This window comes from Capra hircus, chromosome 13 (genome assembly GCF_001704415.2).
Source record: "Capra hircus breed San Clemente chromosome 13, ASM170441v1, whole genome shotgun sequence".
Lineage (NCBI taxonomy): Eukaryota > Metazoa > Chordata > Mammalia > Artiodactyla > Bovidae > Capra > Capra hircus.
In genome coordinates, this window is record NC_030820.1 from 74353136 (window position 1) to 74373217 (window position 20082).

Genomic DNA, 20082 nt, shown 5'->3' on the forward strand with positions numbered 1-20082 from the left:
TTTCGGTTCCGCTGGGATTGCCGGAGGCGGCGGGGAAGAACGGGGCGGGGTGGAGGAGTCTTAACACCCATAGGGATCTCTCTCCACTCCCTTCGCCTCTCTCCCAACTCCTCATCCCCATCCCCAGAAAGCGGCTGCCTCCCTCCTGTTCGGCCTTTGTAGTCCTAGGGGGCGCGGGGAGGGGGGGTTCCCATGAAGAGCTCTCCTTGGAACCACCCTTTCCCCCTTTCTCCCGGCTTCCTTCCCCAAAGCGCGTCCCTAAACTCCTTGGGGAATTAGACTCCCCGGGAATGTCCTCGGGGAAATCCCAGGGAGGTGTGTCTCCGGGAGCTCCGCCCCCCCGCCAGCGAGGCTGGCTGCGATTGGTCCCCGAAGACCCCGCTTCTTTCCTGGGCGGGCCCCCGGGCCAGGACAGGGGAACTGGAAGCGCCTAAGTCCCGGCGCGCTCTCCTCCCGCCGCCGTTTCTCACCTCGCCATGGTTCGTTTGCCACTGCAGTGTCTCTGCTGGGGCTTCTTTCTGACCGCCGTAAGTTGAAATTCCGTTCCGACCAGAGGCGGGAATTTGAGATTAGAGAGTAGGGAATGGGAAAAGAAGCGATACTTCGGGCAGGGGACCTTCTGAGCTGATTTTGCGGTGGGGGTGTGGAAGCTGGGTAGGGTACCGGGGTCATGGCTGAATGAGATGGGCTGTTTCTCTCTCCTCCCGGGCAGGGGTGGGGGTCCCAGGTGGCCCACAGAGGGTGCCTAGTGGGGTCGCCGCAGGAAACGCCTAGGCAGATGAGGTTGGGGGTTTCGGCAGCTTTAAGCCTTTATCTGGTCAAAGAACTGGAGTCTGGGTCTGCCTCGAAGGCTGGCCCGAAAGAGACGGTGAGGGGTTTCAGAAGTGAGAAGGGAGGCCAGCCAAGGGAAGGGGCGGGTTTGGCCGGTTTCCTGTCTCTTTCCCATTGTGGATAGATGCCAGCCTCTGTGAGTGGTTATCACCTCCTTGCCAGCTGGGGTGGCCTTCTTCCAGGACATCTTGCGGGAGCATGGGATGAGGGCAGTGGCCCAGGTGCTTCTCTGAGAAGGCAAGGAGCTTTTAACATTCCCACTCCAGAACCAAATCCTGGTGATCTTTCCCTACCCCCAACATAGGAGGAATACCCAAGGCTGTGACCCTGCCTCCTGAATTTAAGGTGACATAGGGGACTCTTGGGGGACCTGAACAGTTCATGGGACCATGAAAGGGCTGGGAGACCAGCAGAGGTTTCTCCAGGTGCCAGAAGGGCTCAGATATGCCCAACCAAGCATATCTCCGGGATTTTCAGAGTTCCACACTTGACTCGCTTCTAGTTTAAATGTATTTTTGTAGTTCCTCATTCTGGAGGCTGGGAATCCCCCAAGTACCTGACACTGTCATCCCCACCCCTCTGGTCTCCCCCTAACTTTCAAGGGCTGTACTTTCTGGCATGAAGGCAGGGCAGGAATGACCCATGAAGTAGGGGGTCAGCAGCAACGGGAGAGATGCTGTGGGGAAGCTACTCTGGCCCCAGCACTTTCATTTTCACTGTAAGCAATGGCTCTTAGGGAGAAAGGGGGCAGGAAGGGGGCTCTTGGAGGAGAAGTGGAGGAAAAGCCAGCAGGGATAGGGTGAAAGGTGGTCTGGGCTTCTCAAGAGCAAAGTCCCAATTTTAGCTCCAGGTGGAGACTAGGCTGTGACAACAATATCTGAGGCTGTTTACTGAGAGCTTCCTGTGTGTCAGGCTCTGAGCAAAATACTTTATGTACATTCTTGGTCTGATTTCTTCCAACTCCCCCATTATACAGATGAGCAAACTGAGGCTCAGAGAGAGAAAATGGCTTGCCCCAATCCACTTAGCTAGGTGGAACCTGCCAATAAATGTACATCTGCCTGATTTCTGAGCCAGCCTCTCGGATGGTGAGAGTCTCCAAGCCTTGGTCCTGAGCTACCACATGTCAGAAGGGTTGAAACTGTGAAGTGGGAACTGGGGATTTGACGCATTTTCAGAGGAGGGGCTATATGTCTCATATGTTTGAAAATGGCATAGAGGACTTTTGCTGCCCTGGGAGTGTGGGGGGAAGGTCCATGGGCTTGTGGGGAGAACGTTCACAGGATGGTGTGTTGTGATGTGATGGCAGGAGCAGTAACCTTTGCTCTTTCCTTCCCTGCTTGGGATAAGATGCACTTCTGTAAGTGATTCACGCGCCACCCCGCCCCCGCCCCCCCCACCCCCCCCCCCCCCGCCCCAAGTTGAATGAGAACCACCAATTAGGTAGGTTCCTGGTAGCCAGGGTGCTGGGCAACCCAGCAGATACTTATGTATGTATGATAATTAAAAGTGCCATTTAATGAGCAACTCCTATGTTCTGGACACTATACCAGGCCATATTTATCCATTCTTTCTCGTCTTCACAACCTAATCTGTGCATGCGTGCATTCTAAATTGCTTCAGTCAACTCTTGTGACACCATGGATTGTAGCCCGCCAGGGCTCTGTCCATGGGATTCTCCAGGCAAGAAAACTGGAGTGAGCTGCCATATCCTCCTCCAGAGGGTCTTCCTGACCCAGGGATCAAACCCATGTCTCTTATGTCTCCTGTATTGGAAGGCGGGTTCTTAACCACTGGGGCCACCTAGGAAGTCCTAATCTGTGGGGCAGGCATTATTTCTCCCATTTTAGAGTTGTAGAAACTGAGGATAAGAGAGGCAAAACAATTAGTTAAGTGTTACAAAGTCAAGACTGGAGCTTTAAGCTGTTTGACCCTTAAAACTGTTCTTTTCACTGGCTGTTCCCAAAGTGTGAGATGATTTTAGAGAGCATGCGGTTGCTGTTGTGAAGTTGCTAAGTCATGTCAACTCTTCTGCAACCCCATGCAGATGTAGAATTAACAACATAGATTCACTTTGCAGTTCTATTTAAAATCCTTTTCATTTTTCAAGAAGGAAGTCGCTGGAGCTAGAATATAGTTAATACCTCTCAAATGCCTTCTAATCCTCCTTTTAAAACAAAAATCAGGAGCAGGCCTGGGGTAGAGGGCTGTCAGTAAGCAAAGCAATCAGCTATGGCTTAATGACATTGTTTTGTTTCTGCTGAATTTATTTTTAGGGTTGCCTTTTATTTATGAGAAGTGATACTAGTTTTGCTCTCATGGCAATGCTATGAGGTTTACCTTGAAAATAAATGTATTTAAATGAACAAGAAGTGATGAATAGCATGGGTGGTACCTGGATGTAGTGACAATAATGCAGGAGACCCACGCTGATGGAGAGAGGGAGTATTGAGACCCGAGTTCTCATTCGGATTCTATCACTGTGTGACCTTGGGCAAGTGAATCGGCCTTTCTGGTCCCCAGTCTCACCATGTGTGAAGTGAAAGAGTTGGATTTTATGCTTCCAGCTGCTCCATCCTGTATTTCGTGAGGGAGGGGTTGGATGATCAGATGATGAGAGGGTGAAGGGAGAAAACATGACGAGGCTCGGAGAGGGGAAGAGGGTGGGGAGCAAAAGAATAGAAGGAAGAGGCCAGATGCTAAATATAGCCCCCATTTGGGCTAGGACCAGCTGGAGTCAGCCAGCTTCAGGACTCCAGGGTAGATGCTGGAGTCCTCATGTGCTCTTGGGTTGCTGGGGAGAGGAAAGACTCAGCCCTCAAGCCAAAAGGAAGATGTGTTTAGTGCAATGAATACTGTGAGTTAACAGCGCAATTACTTTGTAAAATATCAGAGTGATTCTCTGGGTACCTTTGTCATCATACTAGTTGGCAGTTTAGATAAAAACAAATGTAACATATAACACAGGCCCCGTTTTTCTGCTTTGTACTTCCACTTTGGTTCTAACCTCTGTCCTGGCCGATTTGCACCTGTCTGCCAAGGAGGCTACATCTGAGATTTCAAGATCCCTTCAAATCACCCAATTCTTATTTTAGGTCCACCCAGAACCAGCCACTGCCTGCGGAGAGAAGCAATACCCAGTGAACAGTCTTTGCTGTGATTTGTGCCCGCCGGGTGAGATGCCGACCCTCTAGCCCCACGTGGGACCTGTCTTGGTCTGCTGGCACATGCAGATCTCCTGTGTCAACGATAAGCTTGCGTCTTAAATGACTCCTGGGATTCCCTGTCCCTGCCCCAGGATGTTCTGAGCTTCCTTTCGGCCGACCCAGAACTAGGGTTCCTATCTCTTCTGCGTCCTATACCAGAGTATGAAGGCTGGAAGGGTCTGGGACTGCCCTCTTTGCAGCCCCCTCCCTAAAGCCCAGCCTTACCACTTTTCAGTTAAGTGTCTGACTCATTGGGTTGCCTGGAGCGCCCTCATTTCCGGATATTTTCCAGGACAGAAACTGCTGAACGACTGCACAGAGGTCAGCAAAACAGAATGTCAGTCCTGCGGTAGAGGCGAATTCCTGTCCACCTGGAACAGAGAGAAATACTGTCACGAGCACAGATACTGCAACCCCAGTGCGTGGGTTGATGGGGAAGGGGCCCTTGGGAGTCAGGCTGACAGTCCAGCTCATTCCTGACAGTGCAGCCATCCTGGCTTTTTAAATTTTAATAGCCAGGGTCTGTTCTGATTGGCTAGAGTCTGGGTTGTCTTGGTTGTTACCTAATTTGATTGCCATCCCTGCTAGGAAGAGGGTCTAAAAGAAAAGAACAGGAAATATGAAGATCAGGGGCCCCTGGATCAAGGCCGGTAAGGGGTTCCCATCCTTCCTTCCTGTCTCTGCACAGACCTAGGCCTCCGGATTCAGAGCGAGGGCACCTTGAATACAGACACCACTTGCGTATGTGATGAAGGCCAACACTGTACCAGTCACACCTGCGAAAGTTGCACGCCCCACAGCTTGTGTCTCCCTGGCTTCGGGGTCAAGCAGATCGGTAAGTGGCCTGTCTGGGAATCAGCTCTAGAGGCAGGAGAGAGGAGGCAAGGGCCCAAGGAGAGGGGCTGGGCAGCGGTCACTCTGCCCCAGAGGCGGAGAGACCAGCCTACGTTGATATCTCCACCATGCTGCTGCTGCTAAGTCGCTTCAGTCGTGTCCAACTCTGTGCGAGCCCAAAGATGGCAGCCCACCAGGCTCCACCGTCCCTGGGATTCTCCAGGCAAGAACACTGGAGTGGGTTGCCATTTCCTTCTCCAATGCATGAAAATGAAAAGTGAAAGTGAAGTCGCTTAGTTGTGTCAGACTCTTTGCAACCCCATGGACTGCAGCCCACCAGGCTCCTCCACCCATGGGATTTTCCAGGCAATAGTACTGGAGTGGGGTGCCACTGCCTTCTCCGTATCTCCACAATAATGGGTTGGAAATGGAATCTTAGCCTTCTGCCTCCCACCGTGGGCATCAGCCTTGGGAGGGCCGTGGGGGAAGCCTCCTTAGGGGCTGCCTGCCGCAAGGGAAGGTGTGTGCTGTGGGGAGAAGTGCTTTGAAGCAGGATACTCATCTGGTCCTGCCTGCCCACTGGTCCCCCTGACAGCCAGACAGGGGCTCCACTGTAATGATTAATGCCTCCTCTTCCCCCTCAGCTACAGGGGTTTTGGATACCATCTGTGAACCCTGCCCGGTCGGCTTCTTCTCCAATGTGTCATCTGCTTTTGAAAAGTGTCACCCTTGGACAAGGTATAAGGACTCATCCCTTGTGTTTCCTGCCCAAAGAGGGGCATGGGACCCGCTTCCCTTCTCTCTGGCCACCAGTCCTTCGGTCCCCGCCCCCCACGTCCACACACACTCACACACCTCTAGAATGTCTCGAGGGATCCCACAGCCAACCAGAAAGACACTTTCGGCATTTCCTGCCTGCTCTCTCTTGGTGGTAATAGACACCGCTGCTCTCTGATCTTTGGTGAAATTCTCCCTCTGTGGGGGCACAGTGACACCTCTCTTCCTTTCCTTGTACCCCTCTCAGCCCCTCCTTCCTCCTCCTGAACTGGTTTTCTAGGCCTCTGTTCTAGGCTCTAGTCTCCCCTCACTTTGCCCACCTCCCCTGGACCATCTTTTCCACATCTGTGGCTTTGGCTACTATCCTCCTTTGATCGTTCCCCATCACCATCTGTCTAGATTTGTCTCCTAGGTCCCAGCCTGTCGTATCTACCTGCCGAGGGTACACCTCCTCAGAGGTGAGCCACGGGCACCTGCCTGCTCCCTTCACCCGCTGTGATGGGCGCAAACATGCCTCTGGGCACCTGTTGCAGGGTCCCCCTCCGTCTCCCCCAGTCAGTCACTAAGTCCTGTCTGTCTAACCTTCCAAATGTTTTGGGCCTCTTCCTTCTTCTCTCTAATCTCCCCTGTCACCACCTTAGTTTGGACCTCATCACTGTGGTCTGGCTGATGCTATAGCCTCCTCACTGGCCTCCCTGCCTCTAGCTTCTCCCTTTCAGCTGGTTCTCCATCCCTTTGCCAGAGTAAGCTTTCCACCGTTCTCTTCGGAGCACGGCACTCCCTGTTTAAAATGCTCTGCGGCTCTCTGCACCTTTGGGATGAAACCCTGACTCCTCTGCACAGCCTCCGACCTCCCAGCTCCATCTCTTGATCTCTTCGTGACATCATGTTGCTTGCAATTCCCTCAACACACTGTTTGTTCTCTTGCATTAAACTCTTCTGCCTGGAATACGCTTAAGCACACGCCTGATTAAGTTTTTTTTTTTTTTTAACATTTAATTTGAAAAAATGAGTAAGACAGGCGTGAGGACAGAAGGCATAAAAGGGCCAGTAGTGATACGTCCCCTCGTCACCCTCAGCCATCCTGCAGCCGCTGGACCACACGTGTCCTTCTAGAGATTCTCTGCACAAACAAAGGCATACACGTGCAAACGGATCTTTCACACAAATAGTAGCATCCCCTACATACCTTGTTTACTGTCTGCAAGTCTCCAGTAGGTGGCAAACTCCTGAACTATAGAGACGATCTTTTCTTCTTCCGTGGATGTATCCCTTATGCTCCAAACAGCATCTGCTGCATAGTAGGTGCTCAATAAATCTTTACTGATAACTGTTGACTGGGAAAGGGAGGCATCTTGGTTTGGTAGAACCAAAGCACTGGGTTCCAAACTCACTCAGCTTAGAAAGGGTATGACCGCGTGGGACTGGGACCCTCATCTGAGCCTTGGTGTCCTCATTTGGAAAATGGGAATGACCTTCATTTCACAAGGGTAGAGGAACAGACATGTAGATGTGTTTCAAAACCTCTTCAGCACTGTTCTCTTATATGTGCTTTCTTTGAAGCTTCTCTTTTTCCTGCGTTAGATGTTTTGCCCTTTGTGATGTCCTTCTCTGTCCATCCCTTTCCATTCCTCCTGGGAACCACCTTGGTCCAAGTCTTCATCATCTCCTGGCAAGCCATTTTTCCTGTCATTTCTCCTCCTGGGAGATCTTTGGCCATTAAATCCTCTAGCAGCTTTAGTCATCTGGTTGGATGCTGACGCGACCCACCAGCTGAATCCAGCTGAAAACTTCATGGCTGATTAGTGATCTGGTTCTAAAGATCCAGTTTTCCAGAGTTTCCTTATACCACCTGGCTCATCACCCACCTAATCCTTCGTATCATGTTGTCCTGCTTAAAGAGAATATGGTGTTATTGTTGTTCAGTCGCTAAGTTGTGTCCGACTCCTCTGCAGCCCCACAGCCTGTAGCCCACCAGGCTCCTCCGTCCATGGGATTTCCCAGACAAGAATACTGGAGTGGGTTGCTATTTCCTTCTCCAGAGGGTCTTCTCCACCCAGGGACTGAACCTGAGTTCTTGCATTACAGGTGGATTCTTTACCGCTGAGCCGCCTGGCGCGCCCTAAATATACTGATGTTCTAAATTTTACATTCCTCAAGGGCCCACTGAGATCTGACTTCCCCAGGGAAGTCTTTCTGGATGACTCTCAAACCAGAGATTCTCAACTGAGCAGTTTTCTCCCCCAGGGGACACATGACAATATCTGGAGATATTTTGGTTCTCACGACTGGGGAGGAGGATGCTGCTGGCCTCTAGTGGGTAGAGGCCAGGGACGCTGCTAAACATCCTATGGTATTCAGGACAGTCCCCACCACAGAAGAAAAATTATGTGGCCCCCAGACATCAGTGGTGCCAAATTTGAGCAGTCCCACCTCGTCCTTGCATCCCAGTCACTGTGGATTCTGCCTCCTCTACCCTGAACCATGCCCGGTTCACAGGCACGTGGCACTCGTCAGAGGCTTCCCGATCCTCACTCCTTCATGGTTTACCATTGTCTTTCTTCTGTACTCGCGAGTTCTGTATGAACAGTCTGTGTCATTCCCATAACAAGCGGCACAGGAGGGTGCACATCACATATGCTCCGTTGGGGGCTGGCTGTCTCCCTCTGGGGCTGGAAATCTCATGAGTGGGGAAACTTAGTTTCTCTTTCTCTGTGTATGTGTCTGCATGTGTACGCATGTCTGTACACAGCTGCGAGAGAAAAGGCCTGGTGGAGCAACATGTGGGGACGAATAAGACAGACGCTGTCTGCGGTAAGTCCTGGAGAGTGGGCCCCGCGGCAGGCTAAGGAGGCGGGGAGCTGAGGGGGAGACTGGGGCACCTGGAAGCACTGGTGGGGAAAGAGGGAGGGGGGCTCAAGCAAGAGGAGGAGGCAGTTTGGAACTGTGGCAGCCTAGCTCTGCCGCTTACCTGTGGCGCCTGGGCAAGTCACTCCCTCTCTCTGAGCCTCAGTTTCTTCATCTGTAAGATGGGATAACACCGCCTCCCCTAATAGGGCAGTGTAAGTTCCTGGTGTGGGCGCAGGCATTTTGGAGGCACCCTTGGAGCTCTTCTGCCGCTCTGCACACGGAGGCCCAGCGTGTGTGACACTGGTTCCTCTCAGGCTCAGTTTTTTTTTTTTTTTTTTGGCTGCACCACATGGCTTGCAGAATCTCAGTTCCCTGACCAAGAACTGAATCCCAGCCATAGCAGTGAAAGCCCAGAACCCTAACCTCTAGGCCACCAGGGCCCTCAGTTGTGATCTTAGAATAAGGAGGTGACTCACAGCTCAGATCACAGACTCAAATAACTATAGAGATTAGGCAGGATCCAGTTAATGAGGGGAAAAGATCAAGGGTAAGAGAAAGGCACTCTGCTTTTCCTTAAAATTCACTTTCCTCTTGGCAAGGTTGGGACTGGGGTGAGGTGAGGGAGGCACTTGCCTTGGGCACAATATTTAAGGGGGCACCAGAAAAATGCTGTCATCAAGATAGATATTTGAGGCAATACTTAAAAAAAAAATTACTGTGAATTACTGTGGCGGCGCCTCCAAAATGCCTGCGCCCACACCAGGGATTTACACTGCCCTATTAGGGGAGGTGGTATTATCCCATTTTACAGATGAGGAAACTGAGGCTCAGAGAGAGGGAATGACTTGCCCAGGCTCCACAGATAAGCGGCAGAGTTAGGTTGCCACAGTTCCAAACTGCCTCCATAACAAATAGAATAACAACAGTTTAAATAAAGACAGGCTCCAACCCTGTATTTGTACAACCCAGCCTCACTTGACTCACTGTAATCCCGACTCCAGTTCCAATAAAACTTTATTTAAAAACAGGCAGCTGGCCGGTGGTCCAGAGTTTGCTGATATAATTTTTCAAAACATGACATTAAAATATGACCTATTTGGGACTTCCCTGGCAGTCCAGTGGTTAAGACTCTGCACTTCCTATACTGCAGACACGGGTTTGATCCCTGGCCAGGGAACTAAGATCCCATATGCTGTGTGGCGTGGCCAAAAAAATACAACTTATCTTGATTACTGAGCTTTTGGGTGTCCCCTTCAGTTTTGTCCTAAGGCAGTGCTTTACTGGTCTTACTTTAGTCCTTACCACACCTCTGGTCTTTTTTTCCAGTTTCCCATATAGAATAGAGACTTAGGCACAAGAAACACTTTCCCTTCCCTTCCATTCTTCTATAACAAAGACAATGGTGCAGAGATAAATGAGGCTGGGCCAATAACGGACAAAGTAGGGAGGGGTGGGAAGTGTGGCGAGCTGGTAGCGGCAACTTTCACCACTCATTTCTGGCCAATGAGTGGCAGGTGGGCTGCTGGCCCACTGGGGCTGGATCTTCCAAATTTGTAAGAGAAATCAGATACCTACATTTTAAATGTGCAATCTCCCAATTTTAAAATGTTGGCAAATATTATAAATTAAAACACACACACAGACACACACACATGCCAGTCACACTAAAGACATCTGCTGGTCACACTTCTACTAGGGGCCATGTGTTTGAAATTTCTGATATAGATGAGCTTAGACACAGAAGGATTTGAGAGTCCAGCAAAGCACAGCAGCTTTGGGCAAAAGGTTGGGGAGCCATGGCTGAAGTCTTGCTCTCTCCAGGTTTCCAGAGTCGGATGAGGACCCTGGTGGCGATCCCCATCACGATGGGAGTCCTGTTTGCCGTCCTGTTGGTATCTGCCTGTATCAGTGAGTCCCCAGGTGGGGAGGTGATGGGGCAGGAGGGACAGTTGGCGGGTCACCTGTTTCCTTATCTGGCCTTGCCGACTCCTCATCCTTTTTTTTTCTCTCTAGGGAACATGACCAAGAAGCGGCAGGCTAAGGTAGGTCACCCAGGGGGACAGTCTAAGACAGGAAAGAAAGACTGATTCATTGCTGCCTATATGGCAACAAAATTGAGGCAGGGCCAGTCCCCTCCCCCTCCTCTGGGCTTGGGGCTTCTCCCCTTTTCTCCTTTTCTCTTCTCCCAAGGTCACCTTCCCCCAGAGCTTCCCCAGCACCACTGGCAAAGTCTGACATTTACTCTTCTTTCCTGGGAGAGCAGCATCTTCTGAGCCTTGGTGTGGGATCTAGGAGTTGGTGATAGAGGAACATTTCCTTAACCCGCGGGCTTCCCTTACGGAAGCTTCGTGACACCCTCGCTGTGGCCAGCAGGGGGCAGGACGCGCCCATGGAATCAGCACTGACCCTTGACTTGGGAAAGGGAAAAGGGGCGAGGGGTGGGATGGCTTCCAGGGAAGCGGTCAGAAGTGTTGCTAGGGGCAACCCCAAGTCTTGTCTCCCCAGGCCCTGCACCCTATGGCTGAAAGGCAGGATCCCGTGGAGACGATTGATCCGGAGGATTTTCCCGGCCCCCACCCGCCTCCTCCGGTGCAGGAGACCTTATGCTGGTGTCAGCCCGTGGCCCAGGAGGACGGCAAAGAGAGCCGCATCTCCGTGCAGGAGCGAGAATGAGGCCGCGGGCGCCCGGGGGCGTGGCCTCCGGGCCCATGGACATGAACCCGGGGCTGCTGCTGCGGGGGAGGGCGACAGCCGCCCTGCAGCCCAGAAACAGTTCACCTTGGGGCGCCTTTCACCCCAGCCCTGGAGCCCGTTCAATCTCCTAACCTGCTTTTAACGATGGTAACAAAACTTTGGGGAGGACACACAATAATATCCACCAGACCTTCCACCCCAGCGAGCTGTTCATTGCTGACATATGTCATTCGGTGGCTGCTCTGAGCCCAGGAGGTAGATACATGGATATGCATCGCAGTATTGTTTGTGACAGTGAGCAACTGGAAACTGCTTAACTGTCCATCACCAGGGGACTGGTTAAATAAAATTGTAATATATTTATGCAACAGATCTTAAAAACACTGTCGTGGGGGGAAAAGTAGGTTGCAGAATGGTGGGCACAGAAACTTTTTTTTAAAGCAGAGTCGGACACGACTGAAGCGACTTAGCAGCAGCAGCAGCAGCAACCCAAACCAGGAGGCTCGGTGCTAAAGCATCCACCTTCCAATGCAGGAGATGCACGAGATGTGGGTTCCACCCCTGCGGAGATCCCCTGAAGGAGGAAATGGCAATCCGCTCACTCCAGTGTTCTTGCCTGGAGAAGTCCATGGACAGAGGAGCTTGGTGGGCTACAGTCCATGGGGTTGCAAAGAGTGGGACGTGACTGAGCACGCACACACAACCCCAAACAATATGACATATCACCTACAGATACATATATAAACACAGAGTGTTATATATGTGGGTATAGATGGGGGTCCTGGAAGGACACACAGAACTTGCACAGCTCGAAGAATTGTACTGTCTCAGTTAGGGAAGAAGGGTCCGGGGGAGGGTTGGTTAAAGAAAGATTTGACTTTCCCATAATGCTTCATCCCCCCCCCCAAAAGAAGAGTGAATTCACATACTGCTTATGTAATTAAAAAGTCATCAAACATGTAAAAAGAAAAGCGGGGGTGGACACGCTGGGTGACATGAGCTGCTTCACATGCTGTCAGGCTCTCAGAATTAGGGTGCTTTCTGAGCGTAAATAAGAAAAGTCCCCAGGCCACGGCCTCTCCAGGGTGGGTTCTACGTGCCCTCACATTTGGCACCCTGTTTGCAAAGGGGTTTCCCCATGTGGTTCACATTCTCGACAGTAGCCTTTGGGGCAGGCAGGGCCAGCATCCCCCTACGTCTTTATCGGAGGTGGAAATGGAGGCCTAGAGAGGTAACTTATAGTCACACAGCAGCTCAGAGCGGAGCACCTCGGAGCGCCCCTTCCTGGTCCTGGGCTGCTCTTTCCAGCCCTGCTTGCTCTCTGGAGCCTAGATCTGTGACCCCTTCCCAGGGAGCTCCCGGGCTCCCCACCTCCTTTGACATCCCAAATGCCATTGGATCCTCTGACGGCTTCTCGGTCAGATGGTGCCCCCTTCCCCCTAAGCAGTATCTGGGGATAAAAATAAACCGTCCTGTTCTCTTTTCCTGCTGTGCCAACTGAGGGGGAGCCTAGCCAGGAGGAGCAGCAGATGGAGTGGGAGCAGAGGGGAGGGGAGGGGGGAGGTTGTAGGGCAAGAAGGAGAAGGAAGGGGATTGCAAAACCCCAGCACAAAGACTCCTGCTGAAGATGGGGCTGGGCTGGTTTAACCCAGGGATCCACCCCCCACCCCTCCCACCGGGAGAAGCTGCTTTGGATTTCCCAACCTGTCCTGCTGCCTGGAGGGTGCAGGTGGAGAGGGCTTGTCCCCATTGGAGGCTGTGAGGGCAGCTGGGAGCCAGGAGAGGGGCACCTGGCTTGGCAAGCTTCCCAGGAGAGAACCATTTGGAGGAGCCAGGGGGAGTCGTCTGGTTCAGAAAGCAGGGCAAAGTGGTGGAGGTGGGGGGTGGGGGGAGGGGAGCCCTTGGGCCTCACCTCTATCCCCTGCGGAGAGTCCAGGGAAGCCCTGGTGACTCAGTGGTAAAGAATCTGCCTGCCAAGCAGGAGACGAAGGTTTGATCCCTGGGTCAGGAAGATCTGCTGGAGAAGGAAATGTATTCTTGCCCAGGAAATCTTGTGGACAAAGGACCCTGGAGGGTTACAGTCCATGGGGTTACAAAAGAGTTGGGGCTAAAACAACAGCAGAGTCTAGATGCTAGTGCTACTTCTGTAGAGGACTGTACGGCAGGCAGAAAGAGACTAAAGACCCAAGTCTGCCACCTATGGTCGGTGTGACCCCTGGTAGGTCACGCTCACTTTTTAGGGTCTCAGTTTGCTCATCTGGCAAATGGAGGCAATACAATGGGCAGATGCTATGGATGCCTCCTTCGATCTTTCCTAGTCACTGTTTCTCAGTCTTGAGCATGTATCAGAACCACCTATAAGACCTGTCATTAATAAAAGATAGATTGCTGGGCTCCGCCGCCCGTGTTTCTGATTCAGTATCTTTGGGATGCGGCCCAAGACTGTGCATTTCTACAGGTTTCCCAGGTGATGCTGCAGGTCCAGGGGTCACCCTCGGCGTTCACATTTCTTGCTGAGCAGTCGGTTTCCTCTGGAAAGCACTTAGGGCTTTCCCTGGTTTTCAAAACAGGCTTGGTGCAGGTGTAGGGCAGGTAAGATGCAGCTGGGCGAGCAAATGCCCTGGATGTGTGCATGCACGCTCAGTCACACCAGTCGTGTCTGACTCTTTGCGACCCCGTGGACTGTAAGCCTGCCAGGTTCCTCTGTCCATGGGACCCTCCAGGCAAGAATACTACAGTGGGTTGCCATGGCCCTCCTCCAGGGGATCTTCCCAACCCAGGGATTTAACCCACATCTCTTACATAATGCTCTGAATACTCTCAAACAAACAGAAGTGAAAGTTGGAGAATAAATGCCCCAGCCTCCTTGCCCTTGGGAGGGACAGATCTGAGGTGTGTTCTGTGCTGTCTCCTGGGTTCCCAGAGGGCTTGATCCACAGATGCCCTCTGCATGGGCTTCCTTTTCTTTTCTGTCTCATGTCCCATAGCCCCACTGGTGCCTCTTGGGCTCAACTCTCCAAAAAACTACCTGCATGCCTTCCTTGTTGCAGAGTCTGCTTTTGGAGAAGTCCACTCCAAGAGTCAGCATTGGCCAAGTATGAGAAGGTACAATTTTGTATATCTTGCATCCCTGACAAAGAGAAGGGGTTGTTATTCTTGGCAGCTGTAGCAAGTTCTGGGTTCTAAATGGACCTCAGCCAGGAACTTTTTAGGTGACCTTGGGGAAGTTGCTGTCTGGTTCTGAGGTTTCCCCTGCTCGGATGTGATGAAGGACTGGGATTCGATGAGTTCTAGTGCTCAGTGGCTTCAGTCGTGTCCAACTCTGTAGCCTGCCAGGCTCCTCTGTCCTTGGGGATTCTCCAGGCGAGAATACTGGAGTGGGTCGCCATGCCCTCCTCCAGGGGATCTTCCCAACCCAGTAATCGAACCCATATCCCTGGCGTCTCCTGCATTGTAGGCAGTTTCTTTACCCACTGAGCCACCCGGGAAGCCCATTATGAGTTCCAGGGAGCTTGCCAACTCTAAAAGAGGATCAGCCCACACTGTAGAGTCCACTCTGACCTGTGGATGAATGGGTGGGCGTGAAACTCGCATCAGCCAGAAGGTGGCGCCAAAGTAATGTCCGAAGACCCTGGCGGCTGGCTTCTGCCCGCTCTCATCCTCCCGTCATCCATCCGCCGAGCCTCCTGCGACTTCTACTCTCCAACTTGATCCGTTTCTCGGGTCTCTCTCTCCACTGCTTCCTCCATTTAACAAGCATTCCTGCATTCCTCCTGTGGCCTCTCCCCCAGCTAGGGTTGTGCGTGCCCTGCTCAGTCACTTCAGTCGTGTAGAGTTGAGCAGGGAGCACCAAGAATGCGCAGGGCCGGAGCGTTCTGTGCTAGGCACAGGGCTAAGAACTTCACACGCTTGTCTAAAGTCCCTAGGACAACCCCGAATAAGGCACAGTCTCCTCGAACGCCCAGTTTACAGATGGAGGCTCAGAGGCTAAATGACTTGCTAAGGCCTGAAGAATTAGAGCTGGGATTTAGGCCTAACTGGTTGATCCAAAACCTCTGGCGAGTGAAAAACCAGGCACACATCATTAGGCTGTTAAAAGGCCGTGTGACTGCCCAGGGCAGAAGAAAAGGCCCCGCAGGAGCAGGTAACCTTTAGGGCTGGGGTAACACGGGGGCTGGAGAGCAAGACAGGCAGGTTGGGAGAGTCAGGACGGCAGAGCCTCTGGGCAAAGCGGCAGCAAGGCTCTGTCCATCTTGTGGGGGCGGGGGAGGTGGCATCTATGGATTCCATCCAGTGGTTGCCCTCTAAGAATGAAAATTATATATTGCTGGGCATCCAGATTTCTATATTAAATCTCCCAATGTTTAAATGCTACCAATCCCCCAAGTTAAAACCGTGAGAGCTCAAGACAGCATATCACAGAGGGTTGAAATTAAAAGAGACTGGGAATTTCACTGTATCCAGCACTTTTCTTTTATAATTAAAAAAATTTTTCGGCCACATTGCGTGGCACAGTTATCTGCCCAGGGATCAAACCCACGCCGTGGAAGAGTGGAGTCTTAAGCGCTGGACCTCCAGGGAAGAGCTACTTTTGTTTTCTATGAGGGGAGACTGAGGCCCTGGGAGGGTCCAGAGTCAGGTCAGGCCACATGTGCCAGGCAGGTTGTCCCTTTTCTCTGCACCCCAGCTGGGAGGCTGGAGAGTTTCTGGGGCCTTAGGCTCCACCCTGCGACCCTGGTTAACTGGATCTAAAACACCGAAATTCTAGGACTGGGGGGCAAGGGCTGAGCTGGCTGTAATGCCCTCTTAATTTGATGGCAACCCCCACCCCATCTCGGCCCTCAGGCATACACTCACACACTCTCCCCTTGAGCCTTCAGGGCCCTGCAGTTGATTCCTTGGGCAGCAGAAGTTATTAAAGAGTCTGCCCCGAAGGATTTCTCTCCCCAAGAGTGATTCTAGCTCAGAAAATTACCAACCCACCTGCAGGGGTGGGGAGATACAGTTTTAATTTGTTTAAAAAAAAAAAAAGAAAAAAAAACAAAACCCATGCTGTGGTCCTGGAGTCTGGGGGATGGGGGAAGCTCATTGGGGGAGGGGTCCTCTGGGATGTGCAACATTGCTGGCAAGTGAAAAACCAGGCACACGTCATTAGGCTGTTAAAAGGCCGTGTGACTGCCCAGGGCAGAAGAAAAGGTGTGTGTGAGGGGGTCGGTGATCAGTAAAATCAGTGTGCAGCTTTCGCCCAGACAGAAAGTGGGTGGTGGTGGAGGGATTGGGGATAGAGGGGCCCCCTGCTTCTCTATTCCAGTCCCCTCTTCCAGTCCCTGGGGCCTCTCTGCCTTTCTCACCGCCCGCCGACTGGCACATTCCGCTGGGCCCTGGCACCCAGCTAGTTCGCTGCCTGCTTCTCCCTCTAGGATCTCCTCCCACCCTCTGCAGTCTCTGTGTCTCCCCCTCCCCACCTTCTGCCTGTCTCCCTGACCGATCACCTCCTTCCCCGCCTCCCAGCCCTCCCATCTCATCCTTGTTCTCTTTTGAACAAGTATTCTTGCTTTGGCAGATCACCAAACTCCGACCCGTGCGTCTCAGCACCCTCCACCCCCGTCCAAGCAATGCCCAGGGAAACCAGCCCACCTGTGAGAGCTCCCCCCTCCCCCCTTCCCGCCCCCACTTCCAAACCCCCACCAAAGGCAAGTTACAGGTCCTTCCAGACTTGTTTTCTGTACTAAAAATATTTTTTCAACTCGGGCTATTATTCCATGCACTATTTTGTAAGCAGCCTTCTTTGCTTAACTGTGTACAACAGACGTCTCTCCATGCCAATAAATATAGATCGACAACAAGCTTTTTAATTGCCGCATAGGATTCCATTGTCTGGCTGGAGCCCGATTCAGGTAAGGGCCCCATATTAGTGGACATGTAGGTGGCTTCTCTCTTTCCCTCTTGAGTTCCTTCCTGCTTCTATGGCATCCCCCTCTCCACTTCCTTTCATTTTTCCCCTCCTCTCTGGCCTTCATCCCCAGCCTCCCACCCTCCCCATCCCCTCCAAGCCTTGGGGGGCCCCTGTGGAGGAGTAGGGGGTCGCTGGTGTTTAACACTTGCTCCCCTGTGTCAGACATGTGCCATCTCATTAGTAAGCCTGTCCCCCCAAGTGAGGCAGGCAGGAGCCACAGGGGCAGCGAGAGGCCTAATTGAATGTAACTAATTATTCACTCCCTTAAATGGGCCTGGGAGGGACAGAATTACTCACTCTGAGCTGGGGAGACAGGGAACTGGCCGGCTGGCAAACAAATCCTGGGGCCTGCAGAGCCAGTCCTCCTTGGAATACTAATTAGGCAGGAGGGCAGGATCAGATCAGGAACCGAGAGCAGAGCCAGCCGCCTGGCCCGTCCCCCCCTCCCAGCTGGGAAACCGGGGGTCTAGAGGAGAAATGAATCGTTGTGTGAAGCTAGTTGCAGGCCCACCCCATCCTGGACCTGGGAAGGGTCACTAAGGGAGCGGGGGTTGGGAGACATGAAATGTTGAGCCTTGCTTTGGCTCTAGGGAAACGGGATTCGTGTTTCAGGGGGAGAGAGGCGAGAGGCAGGAGCCCCTGTGGGGATGGGACAGGTGGGGATGGGTGGCAAGAGACCTCAGTCCCACTGGGAGCCGCCGGGACCCAGGTGGCTCCAAGGAGGGTCCCCTTTGCTCCTGAGCTGTCAGGGGCAGAGCGAATGATGATGTCCCCAGTCCCTATGGCAGCCCGCCGGGGCAGGCTCCTTAGCGAAGCCAAGGAGCACAGGTTGGGGGAAGAGATGTGGGTGATTCATCCCAGATCAGAGCCAGCACGGGCCAGAGCCAGGGCTCAGCCCTCTTTTGCTACCAAGCTTGAGTTCCTAACTGACAGAAGGACCCAAACCTCACTCCTGACAAATCAAAATGTCCTCAGGGTGGGGTGGGGCGGTACTAGTCCAGGCATCAGTTTTGTTTTTTTTTTTTTTTTTTTAAAGAGGTTCCTGGTGATTCTAACATTCTGTTGTTGTTGATTGTTTAGTGTCTAAGTTGTGTCCCGCTCTGTGATCCCATAAACTATAACCCGCCAGGTCCCTCTGTCCACGGGATCTCTCAGGCAAGAATACTGGAGTGGGTTGCCATTTCCTTCTCCAGGGGATCTTCCTGACCCAGGGATCGAACCCACGTCTCTTGCATTCAAAGGCAGTTCTTTACCCTGAGCTACCAGGGAAGCCCTCTAACATTCTACCGGGTCTGAAAACCACTTGTTTAGACCTTAGTTCCCTATGAGTCTCTGTTCTGGGGCAGGGGCGGGGTGGCCTGGGTAGGGAGGTGAAGAAAGACCTGAATGCAGCCCCAGGGAGCTCCATGCTGGGCAACTCCTGCAGGTCAGAGGTGAGGATATGGGGAGATGCAGAAAGGAGAGTGAAGGGGTGTGTGTGTGAGAGAGAGATAATCGGGATCCTGCCATCTTATACAGGCACTTATCACATAGGATCTCGTTTGATCCTGACAACAGACGACAGCTCTTTGAGAGGGTATAGTTATCCTTGCAGCTGAAAAAGGTGAGGATCAGAAAGGTTGAGTAAGTGGCTCAAGGAAACACAGCACAGCCAACATCCTGGCTCTCCTGGATTCCAAACCCCATGCTCCTTTCTCTGCTGCGGCTTTGATTTGCTGTTGTGTTTGTGATGTCTTCTCCAGCAGGTGTTAGTGTGGGCGTGCTACTGTTCTCTGTGTGTGCAAGCTTGTTAGATGGGTCTATATGAGCATGCCTTTCCCTCCTGAAAGGGGCTGGCTGTTCACAAGCCTCCCACTCCCGTCCAGCACAAAGCCTCCTGTTGACCAATGAGAAGAAGGGGGAGAGGGCAAAACCCCCAGCTTCTTGCCCCCTTTTCCTGAAGCCAGCTCCAGTACCCACTCAAGAGGCAGCCTCCCCTTGATGCTGGGGGCTAGCGAGGGGCAGGCGAAGGCAGGGTACCCTTCCAGCCAAGTGCCAGTCAGCCTTGCTTGTAATGAATGTGGAGTGAGACCTCTCTGTAGTCCTAGGGCAGGGAAGTTTCCCCTGCCCCATGAGCATGTTGCCCCCGCTTCGGCCCCCAGCGAGGGTGGCAGAGAGAGATGGATCACCCCCTCTCTCCACCTTCCCCGAGTGCAAGGGACTTCATGGGGGCTTCACAGCGGAGGAGTAAATTTATGAGCCCAACACAGATCCCCTAATCACCTCTTCGGCTGATCCATCTTCCTGGAGTCAGGGATGACATGAAATTATCATGAAATACATCTCCAGATGATGGAGGTGCTGGTTGGTTGGGGGCCAGCAAAGGTGCCGGGGCAGAGGAAGTTGGGGCTCAGGTGGGAGGGCCGTTGCCACCCCCTTCTTGGCTGAGACGCAGAGAGGGGGACCTTGCTCACTTCCCAGAGTCTTTGGCTGGGGTGGGGCAGCTGTGCTCCATCTCTGCCTCCAACTTCCTTGGAAGCCCCCTGCTCAATGAGACTCTGAAGCCACCAGGCTGCATGTAGGACCTCAGCTCTGATGGGGCTATGAGGCACTTGTGTTTCCAGACTCCCAGAGTCAGAGAGATGGGCAGGGTAGGCTAAACAGGGCAGCTGGATTGGAGGAAGGGCTGGGTTCTGCATGAGTGGGTAGGGGCACCAGAAACAGGGTCAGGACCACGGTCCTGGGTGATGCTCCACACCTTTGGTTGCCCACCTATAATCATGGGCAGGGACCAATCAGAAGGTCTCTCAGAGGGATGGGGTCTTTGAAGGCTCCCCTGCTGTATCTGGTATTAACTCTTCACTCTCTGGGATTGAGGAGAGAGTCACGGAAGGGACCAGTGTTGAGGGGGTGCTACTTGGAGAGCTTGGGGTAGCACCTAGTTACTACTATGTT

General features: G+C 52.6%; 1 protein-coding gene across 4 annotated transcripts; it reads left to right on the forward strand.

Annotated features, from left to right (window-relative positions):
- CD40 (CD40 molecule) lies at positions 384-11564 on the forward strand. 4 transcript variants are annotated; one of them, XM_005688619.3, is made up of 9 exons: positions 384-527; positions 3927-4005; positions 4330-4455; positions 4726-4872; positions 5516-5609; positions 8401-8462; positions 10320-10418; positions 10512-10540; positions 11004-11564. In XM_005688619.3, exons 1-9 carry the CDS (start codon positions 477-479, stop codon positions 11169-11171), a joined length of 855 nt encoding a protein of 284 aa, XP_005688676.2. In that variant the 5' UTR covers positions 384-476; the 3' UTR covers positions 11172-11564. The 4 variants fall into 4 exon arrangements, with proteins under 4 accessions (XP_005688676.2, XP_005688679.1, XP_013824424.2 ...); XM_005688620.3 differs by having other exon boundaries at positions 411-527; positions 10320-10406; positions 11004-11560; XM_005688622.3 differs by lacking the exon at positions 4330-4455.

Excerpts from the sequence above, each read along its gene's own strand:
- CD40 (XM_005688619.3), top strand. The coding sequence starts at position 477 with ATGGTTCGTTTGCCACTGCAGTGTCTCTGCTGGGGCTTCTTTCTGACC. Across the intron at positions 528-3,926 it reads GGGGCTTCTTTCTGACCGCC|GTCCACCCAGAACCAGCCAC; the intron begins GTAAGTTGAAAT and ends TTCTTATTTTAG. Across the intron at positions 4,456-4,725 it reads GCACAGATACTGCAACCCCA|ACCTAGGCCTCCGGATTCAG; the intron begins GTGCGTGGGTTG and ends GTCTCTGCACAG.